The 22,755-nt window shown below is 50.4% G+C and overlaps 4 protein-coding genes across 10 annotated transcripts in view; 2 read left to right on the top strand and 2 right to left on the bottom strand.

Moving 5' to 3' along the window:
• Positions 1-720: 720 nt before the first annotated feature.
• On the top strand, positions 721-4,004 carry grpel1 (GrpE-like 1, mitochondrial). The gene is made up of 4 exons (XM_068599635.1): positions 721-830; positions 1,912-2,056; positions 2,590-2,671; positions 3,276-4,004. The coding sequence occupies exons 1-4, from the start codon at positions 763-765 to the stop codon at positions 3,620-3,622; spliced, it is 642 nt and encodes a 213-aa protein (XP_068455736.1). The 5' UTR covers positions 721-762; the 3' UTR covers positions 3,623-4,004.
• A 3,937-nt stretch (positions 4,005-7,941) lies between these two features.
• On the bottom strand, positions 7,942-12,501 carry tada2b (transcriptional adaptor 2B). The gene is made up of 2 exons (XM_068599634.1): positions 11,130-12,501; positions 7,942-9,873 (listed from the first exon to the last, which is right to left on the bottom strand). Exons 1-2 carry the CDS (start codon positions 11,397-11,399, stop codon positions 8,671-8,673), a joined length of 1,473 nt encoding a protein of 490 aa, XP_068455735.1. The 5' UTR covers positions 11,400-12,501; the 3' UTR covers positions 7,942-8,670.
• Positions 11,208-16,226, top strand: cfap184 (cilia and flagella associated protein 184). Of its 3 annotated transcripts, XM_068599632.1 has the most exons (5): positions 11,208-12,118; positions 12,194-13,189; positions 13,447-13,794; positions 14,822-15,166; positions 16,022-16,226. In XM_068599632.1, the coding sequence occupies exons 1-4, from the start codon at positions 11,654-11,656 to the stop codon at positions 15,146-15,148; spliced, it is 2,136 nt and encodes a 711-aa protein (XP_068455733.1). In that variant the 5' UTR covers positions 11,208-11,653; the 3' UTR covers positions 15,149-15,166; positions 16,022-16,226. The 3 variants fall into 3 exon arrangements, with proteins under 3 accessions (XP_068455733.1, XP_068455731.1, XP_068455732.1); XM_068599630.1 differs by having other exon boundaries at positions 11,208-13,189; XM_068599631.1 differs by having other exon boundaries at positions 11,208-13,189; positions 14,822-15,158.
• Positions 16,227-18,787: 2,561 nt separating this feature from the next.
• afap1 (actin filament associated protein 1) overlaps positions 18,788-22,755 on the bottom strand; it is a 51,965-nt gene continuing 47,997 nt past the window's right edge. For 4 of the 5 annotated variants that reach the window (XM_068599639.1, XM_068599637.1, XM_068599638.1 and 1 more), the window contains 6 exons: positions 21,764-22,009; positions 21,464-21,605; positions 20,463-20,627; positions 20,198-20,388; positions 19,888-20,055; positions 18,788-19,225 (listed from right to left, as the gene is read on the bottom strand). In XM_068599639.1, coding sequence (XP_068455740.1) covers positions 19,199-19,225; positions 19,888-20,055; positions 20,198-20,388; positions 20,463-20,627; positions 21,464-21,605; positions 21,764-22,009 — 939 coding nt within the window. In that variant the 3' untranslated portion in view covers positions 18,788-19,198. The remainder of the gene's footprint in view (positions 19,226-19,887; positions 20,056-20,197; positions 20,389-20,462; positions 20,628-21,463; positions 21,606-21,763; positions 22,010-22,755) is intronic. The other variant, XM_068599641.1, reaches the window with a different exon arrangement.

Consider the following 22,755-nt stretch of genomic DNA (forward strand, 5'->3'; position numbering starts at 1 on the left):
TATATATATATATATATATATATATATATATATATTCTATTAGTCACGTGTAATCTAAAAACACATCTTGCAAAACGAGCAGCAAAGTGTTTCACAGAACAAAAGATGGCATCCAATGCAGATACACGCCCAATTAATTCTACATGAATATATATTTACAAACAGGTGGATAAATCCAAACGAGGTCTAGAAACTACAAGTAGCCTACAGATCGGATCGTACAGGAAGTCACAGTGTATTCTTTAAAGGCAGCTGGAAACTGTCCCACTGGACTTCTGAATTCTGTCTACGGCCCTGCTGCTGTCATGAGACACTAAGTCATAATGATGTGAAGCTCAGTCATAGTTATGAGATAATAAGTCATAATGATGTGAAGCTCAGTCATAGTTATGAGATAATAAGTCATAATGATGTGAAGCTCAGTCATAGTTATGAGATAATAAGTCATAATGATGTGATGCTAAGATACTAAGTTATTATAATGTTATAATGATTTATGGGATATGTACGTGTTCTCACAGTTGTAGAAGTTTCCAGTCTGATGAGGATTTGTTGTAACTGTCCTTGGGGTCACGTGAGGAGCCTTCACCTTTAACTTCAGCTCAACCAAACTACTATCTTTTCGGCATCTGATTGGTCAAATGTGAGGGGTGTTATTTTTACTGACTCCTGATTGGCTGAAACCGCTCGCTGCCGTCATCACTGTGCGTGTGGCGTCAGCGTGTGCTGAAGGAGGTTTTACCATCAGTGGTTCAGGGAAAAATGGCGAGCTGGTGTGTTCGAGCAGTGCGACAAAGCTACTCACTTGTAGCTTCACCTGCGCTAATCAGGTAACACACTTAAACTCGACTTTGCTAACAGAAATGTACCCGTTCCAGCAAGTCTGGCTTGGTTTGGCGGCGAACAGCGAAGTAGCAGCCCGGCTAGCAGCCCGGCTAGCTGCTCGGCTAGCAGCTCGGCTAGCTGCTCGGCTAGCAGCCTTAGCTTTCCTATACCATGGCCCTTAATATTGACCTTAACGTGAACATCAGCTTAAACTGAGTGACCGGACGTGTGTTTCAGTGTGTTGGACATTACCTCATACAACTTTACCTAACCAGCGGATTTAGTGTAGGCTGTGTGACACACAATGCTAACAATTGTTAGCATGTCGTCACTCGAAGAAGGTCGATGACATAACTCGGTATGTGCTAAATGGTACAGAGAGTGATGTAACATCTGTGTGTGTGTGTGTGTGTGTGTGTGTGTGTGTGTGTGTGTGTGTGAGAGAGAGAGAGAGTGTGTGTGTGAGTGAACGTGTAGCAGGTCGTAGATGAATCATTGTGGATGGTTGTCATGTCTCTACTATTCTGTAGGCCAGAGAACAATGATGACACATAGTGAAATACAATATTCCACTCCTACTTATAATGCTTTCCACAACTCCACGTTTTAGGCTGTGTACTAAATATAAGTAAGTAGTCATTGAATGATGTTGCACAACATCCTGCGTCCGTCCGGCTGGCAGACACACAACCGTTAATTGAGCTGTCTGGTTTTATCAATTAGGAGTCTGGAAGGAATCAGCAGACAAGCTTCTGGAGAAGAGAAACAACACATTACTTCAATCTATTCACATCATTTTCACAATCCTTGTTCCCTGAATGGAAACGTATGAGTTTCCTCCTGTGTCTGAGCCTACAGGACTGTTCACAATCACAATGTAGTGAGTCAGTTAACTTTCAGCAAATGAATGAAAGGAGGATGCAACTAACAACTATAATAATCTACTACTTATAACCACGGTGATGTTTTGTTTGTCGAACCACTGATCCAAACGCAGTGATCCAATTCACTATCATAGTTGCCAAAGAAAAATCTCTCTTCCTTCTTCCTCCCTTTCTCCAACCCCCCCCCCCCCCCTCCCCACAGAGCATCTCCGCGCTCGTTGTGCACGGCCACGCAGCAGAAGAATGGCCCGGGGTCGGAGGAGGCTGAGAAGCCGGACCAGAGTGCAGCAGAGACGGTGCTGATGGAGGAGAAGCTGCAGCTGGAGGACCAGCTGAAGGACATGACGGTGAGCCCGGTGCAGGCTGACGGGTGTCACCATCACTGCATCTCTTCTGACTGCAGAACTCTGAAATGACCGGCTGAAGTGACCCGTATCATTTTATCTGACAACTATTTTAAAAGAGTGACATTCATTTTACTGAAACACACGCTTCCTTTGAAACGTGTACAGCAACGTCACTGATCCTATGAATCAAATGATTTTCTGTGACATAATTAACTGACTGATGTTCTGCAATATTTGTCAGCGGTCACATTTCCCTATGATTAATTAAAACACACATTAACAGATTAGTCTGCAATACAATAAGTTAGTTACAGCCTTAGTTTAAACAGTGTGACCTCTGAACCCAGTATTCATGTCATGTTTAAACTTAACGAGCAGAAGCTCTTACATGAATGTGTTGTATCAAATGATGTTTACAACATTCTGTTCCATTTTTATCAACACCTCCTAAAATGCTTCATGGTGATAAGTACAGATTATTCCTGATCTCGTTACATAATCTCATGTTCGCTTACTTTTTCTCTTGTTTCCAGGAGAAGTACAAGCGGGCGTTAGCGGACACAGAGAACCTCAGGACGCGATCACAGAAGATGATAGAAGATGCTAAACTATACGGTAAAGACTGTTTTCAACATTTCACCTGGATGAATCCTGCAGAAAAGTTGTTCCTCTGCAGTTTTATGTTCTGACCTCTAGATGTCGCCGTGAACAAGAGCAACTTCAACCTTTTTGATTAAATGTTGTCCTGAAGTGGTTTACTGTTGATTTAAGTTCCTTAAAACACTGTTTACATAATACAATGCACTTGATTTAGATTTCCATGATGAGCTGATTCAACCTTGTTTCTGATTTAAGCAAATGTGACTTACTATCTTTTGTTATAAGCTTTAAAGTGAGACTATAACATTCAGATACTGAGGCACTCTAATTGTTCTTTATTATGTATTTTAAATATCAGATAGCAACTTGTCTGTGTAGTTTGGCAACTTGAAAATGTACATTATTTTCTATTCAATTCATTTGTAATTCTCCATTTAAAAAGCTGGGATATCTCACGCTTCGCTAACAGATGTTTTTGCTTCTACAAAGTGCTCTGCTATGACCGCTGGTTAAAGCTGGCTAATGCTAGCCTTTAGCGTGGCTCCACTATAACAAGGTGAGCACTGCGTACGCCAGCAGGTGTGAGGTTTAAAGCGCTCTTCCTTCCTCCCGCCACCAGGGATCCAGGGCTTCTGTAAGGACCTGCTGGAGGTGGCCGACATCTTGGAAAAGGCCACGGACTGCGTGCCCAAGGAGGAGGTGACGACCCAGAACCCTCACCTGAAGAACCTGTACGACGGCCTGGTGATGACGGAGGTCCAGATCCAGAAGGTCTTCACCAAGCACGGCCTGGTGAAGCTCAACCCCGACGGCCAGAAGTTCGACCCCTACGAGCACGAGGCGCTGTTCCACGCGCCCGTGGAGGGCAAGGACCCCGGCACAGTCGCCATGGTGACCAAAGTGGGCTACAAGCTTCACGGCCGCACCCTCAGGCCGGCGCTGGTGGGCGTGGCCAAAGCCCCCTAGAAAGAGGGGGGGGCGCTTTGTCCCTGTGACAAAGTGGATTGAGGGTCTGGTGACCTTGAGACTGGCTGAAGGTCAAAGAGACGGGAGACAACTGAGCTGGACTTTGTTTCTGGACATGTCCTCCATCTTTAAAACACACACACACACACACACACACAGAGGACAGTCCTCACAGTATCATGTCCGTTTGTCTCCTCCTGCATCATCACCTCTACCTGTGAGGCTGTGATGTAAATCCTCCACACACACACACACACACACACACACAGTAGTACTGATTCTGAAGTGTACATATGATTCCAGTCTTTTGTTTAAAGCCCTAATAATCTTGTTTGAGTTTTAAATGAATCGTGTGAATAAAGGAGGAGCAGGAGGATCTGAAGGAAGCTTCTAGTTTGTGTTGAAGCCTTCAGGGCACAGACCTCTCTGGTTCAGGGGGTCAGGCCTCCGTCACCGAGAGGCCGATGAGCAGCCTGACAGCGTGATGGAACACTGGACCAAGCAGCATGAGAACAAACTGATCTTCTGTTACACATCAAACTAAATCCTCACGTTGTGGCTTACAGTGCAGCGAGCGACACATGAGGCAGAGCGCTCACCTGCACAGACTGACGGCTCTGAGCCTCTTTCCACCTGAACGCTGCAGTGTGACCGCCGTGAGAAAACATCTCCTGAAAGACGTGTCACTGCAGTTTCCTCTGCAGCGGTCAGAACGAGGACTAACTAAACGCGCACTTTGTTTCTTTAAATACTTTATTATAAAGCAGAAAATAAATGAAAAACTCGTATTGAACAGAAAAACCTACTTTGTCCTTAAATTGCTTTCAAAAGGGGCGATATATCTAAACGCATCTTTAGTGCCGTCTTAATGTGGTTCTCAGTTTGTGCGTGCGGTTATTAATAGGTTGCCTTCCGCTCTCTAAACCAAACACACACCTGGCTCCACTCAGGTGACTTTTATATCGAAAACATAATCAAACAAACGAACAGGTAGAACATAAATCTTAAGTCTTATAAGTCTTTTTTAGGGCGCCGATTGGATAAATTATCCATCCATCCTCATTTATTTCTTTGATCAGTAATTGGCTGAACTGCTTCTTAGATAGACCCGCCTTTTTTGGGCCAAATTGATCTGGCCTGGTGGGTCTCTGGTGGCCCTCTGGTGGGTCTCTGGTGGCCCTCTGGTGGCCCTCTGGTGGGTCTCTGGTGGCCCTCTGGTGGGTCTCTGGTGGCCCTCTGGTGGCCCTCTGGTGGGCCTCTGGTGGCCCTCTGGTGGCCCTCTGGTGGCCACCACTGCTTGGACTTTATTTGGTCTCTACATTAACAGCTTCAGTGACTCCGGATGCAGATCCTTACGCTATTATTTCAGTTTTCGTTCTCAGCCTATAATATTCGTTTGTGCGAGTTTTTTCCACGTTAGTCTGAGGGTTCTTGTTGGAATATTCGTGAGTATTTCAGTTCTTTATTTTCTTTCATGCACATTCCCGCGCTTTGTTTCCGTGTGATATTGATCCGCGGTGTCCTGCAGAGTAATTCGTAGACGCTCTGTGGGTTTATGTGTCCCGCTGTGTACTCACGGGACCAGGGAAGTCAGTCCGAGCGTGACGTCTGGTTCTGGCTGCAGTCCAGGTCCATCAGAGGTCCGGAGCCCGGTTCCGGTCCGCTTCACTCCTTCAGCTCCAGGTGGAGTCGTTCAGATGTTTCTAACTTATTGTAGAGGCGGTCGGTTCATCAACGCGCACTTTGTGGTGTTTCTTTAAATACTTTTATTATAAAGCAGAAAACAAATGAAAACCCCACTTTGTCCTTAAATTCCTCTCAACGGGTGATTTCTCTAAACGCATCTTTGATGCCGTCTTGACGCGGTTCTTAGTGCGTGTCTGCGTGCGTGAGGTTGAAAACAGGTTGCCTTTCTGCTCTGGACCAAAAACACACCTGGCTCCACTCAGGTGACATTAATATAATGTTGACGCCCCCTGGCGTGCACGTCATCAACAACATGACCAACCAAACGACCAGTCGAGCATAAATCACATGCTCAGCCAGACAGAGACTCTAGAAGCAGAGCTGCTGGTTCTTCATCACCAGACCAGCTGGTTCCTTCAGGCTCTTCATGCAAATGAGGAAACAGGACGACGTAGAATTATAAAGTGTTTGCACTTTTAATACATCTCCATTCAATAACAAAATAATGGGACAAAGAGGCTCCATAGTCTCATCTTCTGAGCTGCACTTTGTTTCTTACAAAATCTATAAACATCTCATGACTCAAAATACTGAACATCTCACAGATCAGCCATCACTCTTCTCCAATTTATCTTACAAAAGTATCTACATTTGGTGACGTACGAGTACCCAGAATGCTCCTGACCAATCAATGGAACATCCTGTTGATCAATGGAACATCCTGTTGATCAATGGAACATCCTGTTGATCAATGGAACATCCTGTTGATCAATGGAACATCCTGTTGATCAATGGAACATCCTGTTGATCAATGGAACATCCTGTTGATCAATAAAACATCCTGTTGATCAATAAAACATCCTGTTGATCAATAAAACATCCTGTTGATCAATAAAACATCCTGTTGATCAATAAAACATCCTGTTGATCAATAAAACATCCTGTTGATCAATGGAACATCCTGTTGATCAATAGAACATCCTGTTGATCAATAAAACATCCTGTTGATCAATAAAACATCCTGTTGATCAATAAAACATCCTGTTGATCAATGGAACATCCTGTTGATCAATAAAACATCCTGTTGATCAATGGAACGTCCTGTTGATCAATGGAACATCCTGTTGATCAATGGAACATCCTGTTGATCAATAAAACATCCTGTTGATCAATGGAACATCCTGTTGATCAATGGAACATCCTGTTGATCAATAAAACATCCTGTTGATCAATGGAACATCCTGTTGATCAATGGAACATCCTGTTGATCAATGGAACGTCCTGTTGATCAATGGAACATCCTGTTGATCAATAAAACATCCTGTTGATCAATGGAACGTCCTGTTGATCAATGGAACATCCTGTTGATCAATAAAACATCCTGTTGATCAATAAAACATCCTGTTGATCAATGGAACGTCCTGTTGATCAATAAAACATCCTGTTGATCAATGGAACGTCCTGTTGATCAATGGAACATCCTGTTGATCAATGGAACATCCTGTTGATCAATGGAACATCCTGTTGATCAATGGAACATCCTGTTGATCAATAAAACATCCTGTTGATCAATGGAACGTCCCAAACTAGAAGCTGGAGATGATCCATTACGACTAAAGATGATCAATATGAACACATGACGGTCACGATGAACACATGACGGTCACGATGAACACATGATGTCACGATGAACACATGACGGTCATGATGAACACATGGTCATGATGAACACATGACGGTCATGATGAACACATGATGTCATGATGAACACATGACGGTCACGATGAACACATGATGTCACGATGAACACATGACGGTCATGATGAACACATGACGGTCATGATGAACACATGAGGTCATGATGAACACATGACGGTCATGATGAACACATGAGGTCATGATGAACACATGAGGTCATGATGAACACATGATGAACACATGGCGGTCATGATGAAAACATGATGTCATGATAAACACATGATGTCACATGATGTCATGATGAACACATGAGGTCATGGTGAACACATGATGGTCATGATGAACACATGAGGTCATGATGAACACATGATGTGGTTGCAGCACGTTGCTGCAACAGGACGGTTCTCCGTTGCCTTCAACACAGAGTGAAGGAACCTTCAAACAGCAGAGAAGGTTTAAATAATGCAACAGATGAACAGATTAACCCTCTCACCTCGTGTCCTGACACGTGAACCTCCTCACCCTGACGAGCAGAACTCTGAAGCGTCAGACTAACTAACACTTGAAGATGATTTTAACATGAATATTTGATGTTATGGAGAAAGTTTCCAGCTGCTTCAAAAGAGAAATACAGTAAAGCAGCTCATGAATATTCATTTTCCATCTACACATAACACGGATATTAATGATGAGGACCTTAACATGGTATGAAGCCACAGCTCCCTCTGAACCACAGACATGTTGTTGTTGTTGTTGTGAACGGCTCATGTTGTTGTTTACTTGTTTCTGAGCAGACGTCTCCGACACGAAGCAGCTCACACTAATTAAACCAGATTATTAATAACAACAAAGGTGAGAGGAATAAATATGAACTTTAGTTTGGTTTTAAAGCTGCTGCCTCTAGTGGACACTTTGTGTAATGACAAGTCTCAACCTTTAATATTCTTTGGCATTTATTTACATACGGTTCTTGTTGAACTGGTGAACAGCTGACGCGATGACCACATGAGAGGTCCTGATGACCACATGAGAGGTCCTGATGATCACATGAGAGATCCTGATGATCACATGAGAGGTCCTGATGACCACATGAGAGGTCCTGATGATCACATGAGAGGTCCTGATGACCACATGAGAGGTCCTGATGACCACATGAGAGGTCCTGATGACCACATGAGAGGTCCTGATGATCACATGAGAGGTCCTGATGACCACATGAGAGGTCCTGATGATCACATGAGAGGTCCTGATGACCACATGAGAGGTCCTGATGATCACATGAGAGATCCTGATGATCACATGAGAGATCCTGATGATCACATGAGAGGTCCTGATGACCATCTAAACTCCGCGGTGTGGAAGAGGAATCATTCTCATGTCCCTCCTTCAGTCATCTGGATCTAAAACCATCAACCAACCTGTTGCAGCAACACCAACATTGCCCTGCAACTGAGCAATGCTAGTGAGCATTTTGGCTCTTAATGTAGCAACAACATGGACACACAGCTGAATGTAAAAATAGAGCTTCTGTTCCTAGACACGGTAGGAAAATAAACTGGTTTTTTTTCATCCTTTCTTTGCAATTTACATATTCACAAGGTCACCTTAGAAACAGTAGTTAAGTCCCGCCCCCGCAGCGCTCTACTTCCTGGTGGAGACGGTCGCTACGAGGCGTCTCTGGATATCCAGCCGCTCTCCGTGAGGAAGGTCAGGATGCGCTTCTTGAGCACCTTGTCCAGGTACCCGGGCAGCCGGCTCTTGGCCGGGACGCCCTGCCGCTTCTGCAGGTGATCTTTGATGATGATGGTCTTGACGGTCAGGTAGCGGGCGGGGCCGAGGTTCAGGGAGTTACACAGCACCTTCTCCCGGTCGGACAGCAGCTCGAAGCCCGCCAGGTTCTCGATGGCGGCGAACTCCCCGTCTTTGCCCTCTTCTTTGATCCCGCCCCCGCCCCCCAACCCTCCGGCAAGGCCGCCTCCCCCTCCTCCGGCTCCGCCCCCGAGTCCCATCCCGGAGCCGAGCCCCGCCCCTCCCCCCGCGCCGCCCCGCTTGGAGGTGACCACGCTCTTGTTCTCCTTGCGTTTCTCCCGCTTGTGGCGCGCCGACTCGTACTCGGCGGCCTCGTCCAGGCGCGTGATGCCGTTGCGGCGGAAGCGCTGCAGCTCGCGGACCTTGGCCCGCAGCGCGCGCTCCTTCTGGATGTTCTCGAAGAAGTCCTCGAACTCGCGGTGGGCCATGAACTGACAGAGCCCGCGCAGCCGGACCCGCTGCTCCTTCTCCTCCTTGGTGATCTTCCTTTTGGGCGTGCCGGGAACAGAACCCGACCCCGCCGCCGCCGCGCCGGACCCCGCGGCACCGGCTCCCGCCCCGCCCGACCCTCCGGCGGGGCCCGCGGCTCCCGGGCCCGCCGGCTTCTCCTTGTCCTTCTTGTCCCGGCCCAGGAAGGCCGGCACCAGGTTGTAGTCTCGGGCGATGTTCTTGCGGCGCTGGCGCTCCCGCAGCTTCCGCACGTACATGTCCACGTGGGCGCGCTTCATTTCGATCTCCACGTCCTCGTCGTCGTAGTTCACCGACAGCCCGCTGATGAGCTTCTCGGCGTCCTGGTCGTACTCGATCTCGTAGTCGTCGCGCAGCGGCATGTAGCCCAGCTGCTGCTGCTCCGCCAGGCTGATGTCCAGCGGCGGCAGCGGCGTGGTGAGGCTGGGCGACAGCGGCCCGCCGCTCGGGCACGTGTGGTCCGTCACGCGGTTGGGGATGCTGTCGGGGATGCAGGCCTTGCCCAGGTTCCCGTGGATGTACATGGTGACGTAGTGCTCCATGACCTCCTGAGGGGTCCGCGACGCCCCCACGTGAGCCGCCATGTCCTCCTGGGAGACGGACAGGAAGGGGTTAACAGCGCAGTGGAAGAGATGCTATGCTAATAGCTAATGTCATTCATGGCCATGTGACACACAGAAGTTACTCAGTAGAAACACTCATGATTATAACTCAACATAACCAGCACAACTAACTGCAAGAGTTTACAACTATTATAACTATTACTCTCCAATGGTAACACTTCATTGTAGATGATGGAATTTGGTTGTAAGTACTTTTGATATTTAGCATATTTCAATATGCAGTTATGCAAACCTGGAATATAAAACATTTAGAAAGGTTTACTGTAATTATGTGGTAGTTTTGTGTTTTTCATTTGTATTTATTTCGTTGTACATTTGGAGCTTCATAGTGAATCATCTCAGAGCAGTTTAACTCACTAATGACGCAGACGGTTAAAGTGTAATTATATTAATATTCACACAGCATTTCCTCTGAGAGGAGACCTGCAGACTCACGCCTTCCTACAAACACGTCTCTCAAACTATTTAAAATAATTAGGAAATAACAGATTCATTAATAATATAAATACTTTTTAGTTGCAACCCTGAACCTGATGAAAGGAGTTATGAATATGAAGACGGCTTACATAAAGGTCACACGTGATGTATGACATGCAGTTTAATGCAGGGGTTTATACTTGGTGTGTGTGTGTGTGTGTGTGTGTGTGTGTGTGTGTGTGTGTGTGTGTGTGTGTGTAAAAATAAAGCTGGGTAACACACTGTACAAAAGTTACACTACACGCTACCTGCAACATATCCTAAGTGTAGAGTTGCATGTACTGGGTGTACTACAGGTACTCCATGTACGACAGATACTGGGTATACTACAGGTTCTGCATGTACTACAGGTACTGTGTGTACTGCAGGTTCTATATGTACTACAGTTACTATGTGTACTACAGGTACTGGGTGTACTGCAGGTTCTTTCATAGTATTTCCATGTGATAATACTATCTCGCAGCTCTGTGTTCAGGTAGTTTAACTGGAAGCTGCTGACGTCACTGTGACGTGAGGACGTGTTGTTGTGCCTTTAGTAACACATGTAGCATGTAACGAGTAGCATGTAACGTGTAGCATGTAACGTGTTAGAACCAGAGGAGCCGGGCCGCCGTGTCCCGCAGCAGAGAAGAACCGGGGCCCTGAACGCGCCTCCTCATCCTCTCGTGTACCTGAACACATCACGTGAACTCGCACACGGCCCGGTGACGCGCTGCGGAGGGAAAGTACGTTACAAAGTGATGTACCCAGTTTCCAAAGCCGTACTGCTCGATGGCATCGAGCAGCGACTGCTCTTCCCTGCCGGTCCATCCTCCCGCTGCCTCGGGACCCCAGAGGGAGAACCGGCCGCCGTCGACCTGCTGGTAGCCGTGCCATCTCCGGTGGTTCCCGATCTCCGCGCCGGCGGAGAAGCACTCCGGACACAGCTCGATGTCCGGGCAGTCGGTGCAGCGCAGCCGCAGGTTGGTAACGTCTGCCAGGCAGTTCACGCAGTACTTCTTCCCCAGGTCGGCCATGTTGCCTGGCTCCTGCTTCTTGTTGTTGGAGGCAGAACTGCGCGCATGCGCACAGCGAGCTCCACTCGCGGCGCGACCCGCTCACATCCTGGTTGTTAATATTCATGAGGGAGCTCGCGGCGCCTCTGATTGGCTCCCGACGCCAGTTTCCAGGACGACCGAAACAAAACGAACCGAGTCGTTGACTTGGGAAGAGCACGAGCCCGACAGCTGTACAGATATTAATAATAATAACTTTTACTTTCATATCGGCTATGGAGGGAGAGGCGGGGCATGAGGAGCATGACGGCCCGCTGTCAGCAGAGGCCTCCAGGGAGGAGGAACATGGGAAGGAAGAGGATGGAGGGGTCGAGTCAGGTCATGATGAAGAACACCCTGCAGGGGGCCCTGGTGAGGAAGAAGAGGCTCCTGGTGAGGAAGAGGGCCCCACTGAAAGGGTTGCTTCAGGTCATGAGGAAGAACACCCTGCTGAAGAAGATGGCCCTTGTGAAGAAGAGGCTCCTGGTGAGGAAGAGGCTCCTGGTGAGGAAGAGGGGCCTGCTGAGGAAGAGGGCCCTGCTGAGGAAGAGGCTCCTAGTGAGGAAGAGGGGCCCGCTCAAAGGGTTGCTTTAGGTCATGATGAAGAACACCCTGCAGAGGGCCTTGGTAAGGAAGAAGAGGCTCCTTGTGAGGAAGAGGGCCCTGGTGAAGAAGAAGAGGCTCCTGGTGAAGAAGAAGAGGCTCCTGGTGAGGAAGAGGGCCCCACTGAAAGGGTTGCTTCAGGCCATGATGAAGAACACCCTTGTGAAGAAGAGGCTCCTGATGAAGAAGAAGAGGCTCCTGATGAAGAAGAAGAGGCTCCTGGTGAAGAAGAAGAGGCTCCTGATGAAGAAGAAGAGGCTCCTGGTGAAGAAGACGAGGGCCGTGGACACAGCGATGATATCAGCAGTGGATTGGACGTGAAGAAGAATGACCAGGAGAGAATTATTTTTAAAAGCATGGATGGGGATGAAGCTCCCAGAATGCACCTCCAGACCCGAAGGAGACGGACTGCCAGCCCAACACAGGAGGAAGACGAGGAGGAAGACAAAGAGGAAGAAGACAAATCCATTGCTTCTCCTGCAGACCAAGGAGCTGTCCTCCTGCAGCAGCGTGATGGAGATGGAGCGCTGCAGCAGCGTGATGGAGATGGAGCGCTGCAGCAGCGTGATGGAGATGGAGCGCTGCAGCAGCCTGATGGAGATGGAGCACTGCAGCAGCCTGATGGAGATGGAGCGCTGCAGCAGCCTGATGGAGATGGAGCACTGCAGCAGCCTGATGGAGATGGAGCGCTGCAGCAGCCTGATGGAGATGGAGCGCTGCAGCAGCGTGATGGAGATGGAGCGCTGCAGCAGCGTGATGGAGATGGAGCGCTGCAGCAGCGTGATGGAGATGGAGCGCTGCAGCAGCCTGATGGAGATGGAGCGCTGCAGCAGCCTGATGGAGATGGAGCGCTGCAGCAGCCTGATGGAGATGGAGCGCTGCAGCAGCCTGATGGAGATGGAGCGCTGCAGCAGCCTGATGGAGATGGAGCGCTGCAGCAGCAGCGCCGCCTGCTGGAGATGAAGCTGGCCGCGTTCTTCTGTAAGAAGGCCGGCGGCTCGGCCTTGTTGGACCGGGCCGAGCCGCAGCAGCAGCCGCAGCAGCTGCAGCAGTACCAGCAGTGCATGAGCACGCTGGAGGAGCTGAAGCTGCAGCTGGCCGCTGAGGCCGAGGCCGCCCGGCAGCAGGCGGAGGGGCAGAGGGTCAAGACCCGACAGCAGCTGGACACGGTGGGTCTGGTCCTGAAGACCAGCTGGAGGGTTTCCTGTCACGTCACGGAGAGAAGAAAGAAACATGAGGAGTGGAGACTTAGAACAAAAGGCTTTTACACTCTTTAGTGTTTAGTATTTGTTACTATTTCTAGTCCTGCAGCTGCACGGTGAAAGGTTGTGTAACACCTTTAGAGTGTGTGTGTGTGTGTGTGTGTGTGTGTGTGTGTGTGTGTGTGGACCCAACATACATTCTGTTAACAAGGACTTGTGTTCAGGTGGAAGGTGAATGGCGAGCGCTGGCGGCACAGAAACAGGAAGTAGGCGTGGCCGCGCTGAGCCGGCGGCTGGGGCGGCGCGGCGCTCAGGTCAGAGTGGAGGCTGCCATGGCAACGGAGACGCTGCTGCAGCGCCAGCTGGCCGAGCGCCGCCTGCAGCACGCCAAGCTGAGCGCCAGGATCCAGAGGCTGGAGGCGGAGCTCCGTGAGGAGGCGCAGCCCGCCAGGGACCCGCGGCACCGCCTGTTTGAGCAGCTGCAGGCGGAGAGGATGCAGCTGAAGGAGCACGGCGAGAGGAAACGCCAGGAGGCTGCGAAGATGCAGAAGAGCATCAGCAGCAGCCTGGAGGTACGGCGGCGTCGGAGGCGTTCCTGTAGCGCGTCCTGTAGCGTCGTTGGAGGCGTTCCTTAGCGGCGTCGGAGGCGTTCCTGTAGCGCGTCTTGTAGCGGCGTCGGAGGCGTTCCTGTAGCGGCGTTGGAGGCGTTCCTGTAGCGCGTCTTGTAGCGGCGTCGGAGGCGTTCCTGTAGCGGCGTTGGAGGCGTTCCTGTAGCGCGTCTTGTAGCGGCGTCGGAGGCGTTCCTGTAGCGGCGTTGGAGGCGTTCCTGTAGCGCGTCTTGTAGCGGCGTTGGAGGCGTTCCTGTAGCGGCGTTGGAGGCGTTCCTTAGCGGCGTTGGAGGCGTTCCTTAGCGGCATCCATTTAGCGGCATCCATTTAGCGGCGTCCTGTAGCGGCGTTGGAGGCGTTCCTTAGCGGCGTCCCTTTAGTGCTGTCCCTTTAGTGGCGTCCGGTAGTGGCGTTGGAGGCGTTCCTTAGCGGCGTCCTGTAGCGGCGTCCTGTAGCGGCGTTGGAGGCGTTCCTTTAGCGGCAACCTGTAGCGGCGTCCCTTTAGCAGCGTCCTGTAGCGGCGTCCTGTAGCGGCGTCCCTTTAGCAGCGTCCTGTAGCGGCGTCCTGTAGCGGCGTCCCTTTAGCAGCGTCCTGTAGCGGTGTCCCTTTAGCAGCGTCCTGTAGCGGCATCCTGTAGCGGCATCCTGTAGCGGCGTCCTGTAGCGGCGTCCCTTTAGCAGCGTCCTGTAGCGGCGTCCCTTTAGCAGCGTCCTGTAGCAGCGTCCTGTAGCAGCGTCCTGTAGCGGCGTCCTGTAGCGGTGTCCTGGAGCGGCGTCCCTTTAGCAGCGTCCTGTAGCGGCGTCCTGTAGCGGCGTCCCTTTAGCAGCGTCCTGTAGCGGCGTCCCTTTAGCAGCGTCCTGTAGCGGCGTCCTGTAGCGGCGTCCCTTTAGCAGCGTCCCTTTAGCAGCGTCCCTTTAGCAGCGTCCTGTAGCGGCGTCCTGGAGCGGCGTCCCCACACGAGCCTGCTGATGCGTCGTGGCGTGCTTGCAGGTCCTCTCTCACGTGAAGGAGAAGCTCTTCTGGAGCCAGCTGGAGGTCCGGGCCCGGCGGCAGCAGCTGGCCGCGCTGGAGGCCGCGGTGGCCACGAGGCGGGCCGTCCTGACCCGGACCCGGTCGGCCCGGTCCGACCTGCTGACCCACAACCTGAGGCTGCAGGAGCACCGGGGGCTGCTGGGGAACCGGGTCCTGCTGCGAGACTTTGAGAACGCCACGGACGCCGCCGAGCATCTGGAGGAACATCTGGAGGAGCTGAAGCAACGAAGAGCCGCCGCCGTCTTCAGCGGGGGCCGCTGGAGGAGGAAGGAGACGACGTCATGAAGGACTGAAAGTGAGAGGGTTAGTGCATCAGAGTGAACACATGAGAGGGTTAGTGCATCAGAGTGAACACATGAGAGGGTTAGTGCATCAGAGTGAACACATGAGGGTTAGTGCATCAGAGTGAACACATGAGAGGGTTAGTGCATCAGAGTGAACACATGAGAGGGTTAGTGCATCAGAGTGAACACATGAGGGTTAGTGCATCAGAGTGAACACATGAGAGGGTTAGTGCATCAGAGTGAACACATGAGAGGGTTAGTGCATCAGAGTGAGCACATGAGAGGGTTAGTGCATCAGAGTGAACACATGAGAGGGTTAATGCATCAGAGTGAACACATGAGAGGGTTAGTGCATCAGAGTGAACACATGAGAGGGTTAGTGCATCAGAGTGAACACATGAGAGGGTTAGTGCATCAGAGTGAACACATGAGAGGGTTAGTGCATCAGAGAACACATGAGAGGGTTAGTGCATCAGAGTGAACACATGAGAGGGTTAGTGCATCAGAGTGCACACATGAGAGGGTTAGTGCATCAGAGTGCACACATGAGAGGGTTAGTGCATCAGAGTGCACACATGAGAGGGTTAGTGCATCAGAGTGAACACATGAGAGGGTTAGTGCATCAGACCTCTGAGTCAGGACGAGATGAGTTCAAGTTAATAAGTAAACGTGTCCACAGTAGTTTTAATAAGTTTCCAGCATGAAGAGATGAAACGCTCCTGCAGCTGTTTCATTCATAAACATTGTGAATGTTTTAGATTGTTTTTTACGTAAAACGTTTAATTCTAGAAGTTTCTTATGTGTTACCAAACAAAGGGAAACGACTAAAGAGACAAACTTCATCCCGTCTTCCTCTTCCTGTGTGACGTCTCAGGTTAACACCAGAGGGCGCTGTTCCCTGTGATTCTCTGCTGGAGGAGTTCACCTGGACTTCAGGTCACAGCTCCACCTTCTTTCTTACAGACTTCCAGCCCGAAGGATCCAACACTCACTGTTCCTCCTCCAGTCAGTGGTGGAACAGTAAAACAATGAAACAGTAAAACAATAAAACAATGAAACAATAAAACAATGAAACACGCCATGTGGAGTCTCATGATAATAACTCTTCTGTACTGCTGTTAGGGGAAAGCTGTATGTCTTAATCATTTATGTAAGTATGTTTATAAATACAATGAATGTGTCCTGGTGGAAGCTGCATGACTTTTAACATTTAACGATAAAACATAAAGCAGAGTGCATTCAAAAAGGAGCATGAATATTTACCATTAAGTCGACTGAGTATTTACAACTAGAACTCTGGAATATAAAATTAAAGTTAAACATCATTGACATCCATACAAACATCCATCACCTCCTCCATCACCGTCTGGTGCGCTGCAGCCAAGGACGAGCCCAGGCTGCAGCGCACCATCCGCTCTGCTGGGAGCTGATTGGCTGCAACCTGCCGTCCCTCCAGGACTCCTTTGCTTCCAGGACCCTGAAGCCGACCCCTCTCACCTGGACACCACCTGTTGGAGTCCCCTCCCTCTGGCAGGAGGCGGCGCTCCATCAGGACCACGACCTCACGCTCCATCAGGACCACGACCTCACGCTCCATCAGGACCACGACCTCACGCTCCATCAGGACCACGACCTCACGCTCCATCAGGACCACGACCTCACGCTCCATCAGGACCACGACCTCACGCTCCATCAGGACCGAGACCTCACGCTCCATCAGGGCCGAGACCTCACGCTCCATCAGGACCACGACCTCACGCTCCATCAGGACCAAGACCTCACGCTCCATCAGGACCACGACCTCACGCTCCATCAGGACCAAGACCTCATGCTCCATCAGGACTGAGACCTCACGCTCCATCAGGACTGAGACCTCACGCCACCTGCTGGCAGCTCGTCGACAGAGCGGGTCCCTCTGGCTGACGGTCATGCTCCATATCTCACATTTAATACACCCACAGGACACCTGTTTACTCTTCTGTCATCTTTATTTGATATTCTATTGTAAATGTTTCTATTGCACTGTGTTGTTGTTGTTGTTGTTGTTGTTGTTTGTCTGACGTATGCATCACCCACTAAGACACACTCTTTGTATGAAACATACCAAATAAAAGTTCTCCCACTCTGTTCCAGTTCTGCTGGAGTCATGAGCTCACAGAACACGTTAGATATTAATATGAAACATAACAAGAGCTGAGAGGTCCAGTGTTAAAGCACCAGTGGAGACCTGCAGACCCACAAGAGGCTCACAGCTGCTCACGGGAACAACACACACACACACACACACACACACACACACTTTATTCAAATCACCATCAATAAACACACAGCAGTCATCTGTTGAGAAGTTTATTAATAAATGTACAATGTCTGTCCCCAAGGCGGAGACGGTCTGAGATATACAACAGAGGAGAAGAAGGTGCCCACACGCACACACACACACGCACACGCACACACACACACACACACACACACACACACACACAGCGTGGAGCAGAACTCATGAGTCCATCACTACGTCTAACTGATCAGCAACATGACGAGTGTCACAGCGAGAGCTGAAAGCACCATGAAGATGTGACAGTGATGAGTGTGTGTGTGTGTGTGTCAGTGTGTGTGTGTCAGTGTGTGTGTGTGTGTCTGACAATTAAAGTCACAGTCTTTAATTTAGCAGAACAGCAATTTGAGTTTACAGCAAGTGTCTTTATTTCAGTCAGTGTAATGTTGATGGTCTGGATGTGCCTTGGAACACACACACACACGCACACACACACACACACACGCGCACACACACACACACACACACGCACACACACGCGCACACACACACACACACACACACACACACAGCTGAACTCCATCAGCGTCACACGGAGAGACAACTTCAAGAAGCACGATGACTCGGCTCTACATGTCCTGGGTCATTAATATGAATATAATATTAACATTATATGAATGTTATATTAACATTATATGAATATAATATTAACATGATATGAATGTTATATTACATGAGGCTCCAGGTGACTGAGAGTCTTCATTGGCTGGAATCCAAAGCTCTGTTAACCAATCAGAAGAGTCAGAGGCTACGAGCCTTTCACTTCATCATCTGAGTTATGTCCAAGTTCATCATAATAATTACAATCTGTGGACATATCCTTCTTACCACAGACACTTAGTCCAAATATGATGAGTTTACAGACCGACCTCCATGACTCATGGTGTCTGTAGTCTACAGACAGACCTCCATGGCTCACGGTGTCTGTGGTTTACAGACCTCCATGGCTCATGGTGTCTGTAGTTTACAGACCTCCATGGCTCACGGTGTCTTTAGTTTACAGACATCCATGGCTCATGATGTCTGTAGTTTACAGACCTCCATGGCTCATGGTGTCTGTAGTTTACAGACCTCCATGGCTCACGGTGTCTGTAGTTTACAGACCTCCATGGCTCACGGTGTCTGTAGTCTACAGACCTCCATGACTCCTGGTGTCTGTAGTCTACAGACAGACCTCCATGGCTCATGGTGTCTGTAGTCTACAGACAGACCTCCATGGCTCATGGTGTCTGTAGTCTACAGACAGACCTCCATGGCCCATGGTGTCTGTAGTTTACAGACCTCCGTGGCTCACGATGTCTGTAGTCTACAGACCTCCATGGCTCACGGTGTCTGTAGTCTACAGACCTCCATGACTCCTGGTGTCTGTAGTCTACAGACAGACCTCCATGGCTCATGGTGTGGTGTACAGTTTGGAGGACCTTGAGAACCTTGTGCTTCTTGAGCTGTCCCTCAGAGGAGCTGCTGGATTCTGTGGAGCGCCACAACTTTATCAAAAAGAACTTTAAATACATCAACATAAATTACAAAAGGGAAGCGAGCGACTCCTGGTAACATTTACAAATAAATACTTGTTTTTGACCTTTTTGAACCAATGACTGAAGAGAAGTGGAGCCCTGCGCTGCAGCAGGAAGCTGCTCGCTCACGGTGGACAGTTTGAAATAAATATATGCACAACGACATGGCAGTGGAGAGCTGGAGGCTCTGGCTGCTCTATGTGCCGCTCTTCTGCTCCCACTCCTGCAACACAAACACAAGCAGCAGTTCAACAACACGTCTTCCTCCAGATGCAGCACAGAGGGAGCAGCACAGAGGGAGCAGCACAGAGGGAGCAGAGCAGCACAGAGGGAGCAGAGCAGCACAGAGGGAGCAGAGCAGCACAGAGGGAGCAGAGCAGAGGGAGCAGAGCAGCACAGAGGGAGCAGAGCAGCACAGAGGGAGCAGCACAGAGGGAGCAGAGCAGCACAGAGGGAGCAGAGCAGCTTAGAGGGAGCAGCACAGAGGGAGCAGCACAGAGGGAGCAGAGCAGAGGGAGCAGAGCAGCACAGAGGGAGCAGAGCAGCACAGAGGGAGCAGCACAGAGGGAGCAGAGCAGCACAGAGGGAGCAGAGCAGCACAGAGGGAGCAGAGCAGCACAGAGGGAGCAGAGCAGCTTAGAGGGAGCAGCACAGAGGGAGCAGAGCAGAGGGAGCAGAGCAGCACAGAGGGAGCAGAGCAGCACAGAGGGAGCAGAGCAGAGGGAGCAGAGCAGCACAGAGGGAGCAGAGCAGCACAGAGGGAGCAGCACAGAGGGAGCAGAGCAGCACAGAGGGAGCAGCGCTCTGCAGACCCACTGGAGGCCGTGGGGTCCCTGAGGCCCTCTACATGTCCACATGGTATGAGCGGCGTGCGTCGGGGCTGACCTTGGCCTTCCTGAGGACGTGACCTCGCACCGGAGACGCCTTCAGGCCGCCGGGCTGCCGGCGCAGCAGAGAGGCGCTGTTCACCGGCAGAGAGCAGGACTCACTGTCACTGAGGTCACCGCTGGAGAAGGACGAGGACGCCTGGGCCCGCCGGAGCGCCACCGGAGACTACACACACACACACACACACACACACACACACACACACACACACACACACACATGTCAGCTGCTTAGTGTACCTAGCGGCCTGTGCTCAGTGCACTGGCTGCAGCATTAGCGTTAGCGTTAGCATTAGCATTAGCATGACCTGCACTCCGGGGGCTCCGGCCTTGGGCTCGATGGTGAGGCCCAGCGTGACGCCTCCGCTCAGGGCTTTCTTCAGGCTCTCCTTCACCTCCGTCAGCTCCAGCTCCAGGGTGACGCGCTCCTCCTCCCGCTGCCTGCAGTCCTCCTCCACCTTCTTCAGCCGCTCGGCCAGCGCGGCCAGGGAGCGCTTGCCTGGTGGGGGAGCAGAGCTGTGTGAGCGTCCGTCCTTCAGGACAGTTTGACTTGCCGGGCTGCAGAGCTCCTACCGGCGGCAGCCTCCACCGCGCTGCGCAGGTCTCTCCTCTCCTTCTTCAGCTGCGTCAGGCGGTTCCTGATCTCCTGCTTCCTCTTCATCAGCTCTTCCTCCTTGGCCTGCAGCCGCTTGGCGTCGGCCTCCACGCGGTTCTTCCCGTACTTGCACTGCTCTGCATCTGCACAACGGAGACGAGTGAGAAGAAGAGCCAGAGAGTTTAATGTTCTGCATGGCAGCCGTCACGTGACCTGCAGCAGCTCTGCAGGTGAGAAGGTCATGAGGTCACATAGTGAAAAGGTGCTGCATGGCAGCATCCTGACCACACACACAGCCTCTGCTCAGGTAGACATCACTGCTCACTGTGTTACCGCTACAGAGACTTTAATCTGTTCATGGTGTGTATCGCACCTTTATGTGTCTACTGTATGTAGAACATGTCGTCAAGGAGAACTGAGACAACACGACTATTTATTCTTCATGAGCTTCACGACACCAACCAGGAAGAGGAGAGCCGTGTCTTTATGATCTCTATAGAAATATAGGAGGTATATATCACATCACTATCAGAGCAGTTGAATGCCATTCATCACAGACTGTCATTGTTTTGAGCTGTGTGCACATGAAACATGGAGCACAGCTCCACTGCACGAGCATCTAGTCCCTCAATCAAACCTCAGCTGTGCTCAGGACCGGACGCTCCACGTGAGGAACTCTCTGGATCTCTCACATTTCCATTCCTGCATTCAGAGGAAGGTGAAACCTCCTGGTTCACACACCAGAACCTCAACACTGTTGTCAGCGCGCAGACTAACACGGCCACATGGCCGCAGCCTTCAGCCTTCCTCCTCAAACCAGCTGCTCTCTGGACTTCCTCCACTTTTCCAGACCGCCGTTGCTTTCTAGTAAAACTCAACGGCGGTGTGCAGCACTGAGGAGGTCTGTCTTCAGAAGTATAAATGACTCAGCAGTCGTCCTGCCTGGTTCTGTTAGTGAAGTCATCTTCCGGTAACTTACTGGAGCCGTTCCGTTTCAGAGAGGCGGCCCCATTGTTCCCACTGTTCCCATTGGTCCCACTGACTCCGTTCTTCTTGTTCTTGGACTCTGTCTTCTGTTTGGATGCCGTCCCGTTGGGCCCCGTTCCCTTCTTCCCCTTCAGCTGATGGGAGGAGGAGAAGGAGGAGACTTCAGACATGAAAGAAGAGTTCATTTTAAACTGCAACAAGGCGACGCACAAAGAACTTGTAAGCTTTGGTAACAAAATGGACATTAGTGTCATACAGAGGAGGACAGGAACAAGAGCAGAGGGTGAGTCACCTGAGCTGCAGCTTTAGTTTTAGAATCAGCAGCCAGGAACTTAGAGGAGACTTTAGAGACAGGGCTTTTGTTTTGGCGGGTGGAGGAAGAGGAAGAGGAAGCAGAAGAAGAGGAAGGCTTGGGAGCAGAGCGAGTGTCCGGCTTGGACGAGGGCATGTTTTCATAGAGGTCAGCGTTCTCATAGTGCGCCTCCTCCTGCAGCTGGCACCCCCGTGTGGTGGGGCGGGAGTATTGCACCTCCAGGTCCTTCAGTTAAAGCATGCAAGTTAGCGGAGAGGAGAGGAGAGGAGAGGAGGAGAGAGGAGAGGAGAGGAGGAGAGAAGAGAGGAGAGGAGGGGAGGAGGAGATGGACATAATGAATAAAAGAAAGAAAGATGAAAGGAGAGACGATAACTGAATGAAGTTAGTTTTGCCATAATAAGTGTTATTGCAATAGAGAGTAAATGTCATGTAACGTGTCATAAATCACACTCGGGTGGACCATGAAGGAATATTCCTGCATATTTCAACCTGGATCATGTTCTTTAAATGTGTGTCTGCTCTGTTCATCTCTCAAAGCTGCTGCTCTGCTTCCTGAAGCTGAAGCTGTCACTGTGTCACTGTGTCACTGTGTCACTGTCACTGTGTCACTGTGTCACTGTGAAGCTGTCACTGTGTCACTGTGTCACTGTGAAGCTGTCACTGTGTCACTGTGAAGCTGTCACTGTGTCACTGTGAAGCTGTCACTGTGTCACTGTGTCACTGTGAAGCTGTCACTGTGTCACTGTGTCACTGTGAAGCTGTCACTGTGTCACTGTGTCACTGTGAAGCTGTCACTGTGTCACTGTGTCACTGTGAAGCTGTCACTGTGTCACTGTGTCACTGTGAAGCTGTCACTGTGTCACTGTGTCACTGTGTCACTGTGAAGCTGTCACTGTGTCACTGTGAAGCTGTCACTGTGTCACTGTGAAGCTGTCACTGTGTCACTGTGTCACTGTGAAGCTGTCACTGTG

Source organism: Clinocottus analis, unplaced genomic scaffold (assembly GCF_023055335.1).
Source record: "Clinocottus analis isolate CAN_PGR_092001 unplaced genomic scaffold, fCliAna1.0.p SCAF_49, whole genome shotgun sequence".
Taxonomy (NCBI): Eukaryota; Metazoa; Chordata; class Actinopteri; order Perciformes; family Cottidae; genus Clinocottus; species Clinocottus analis.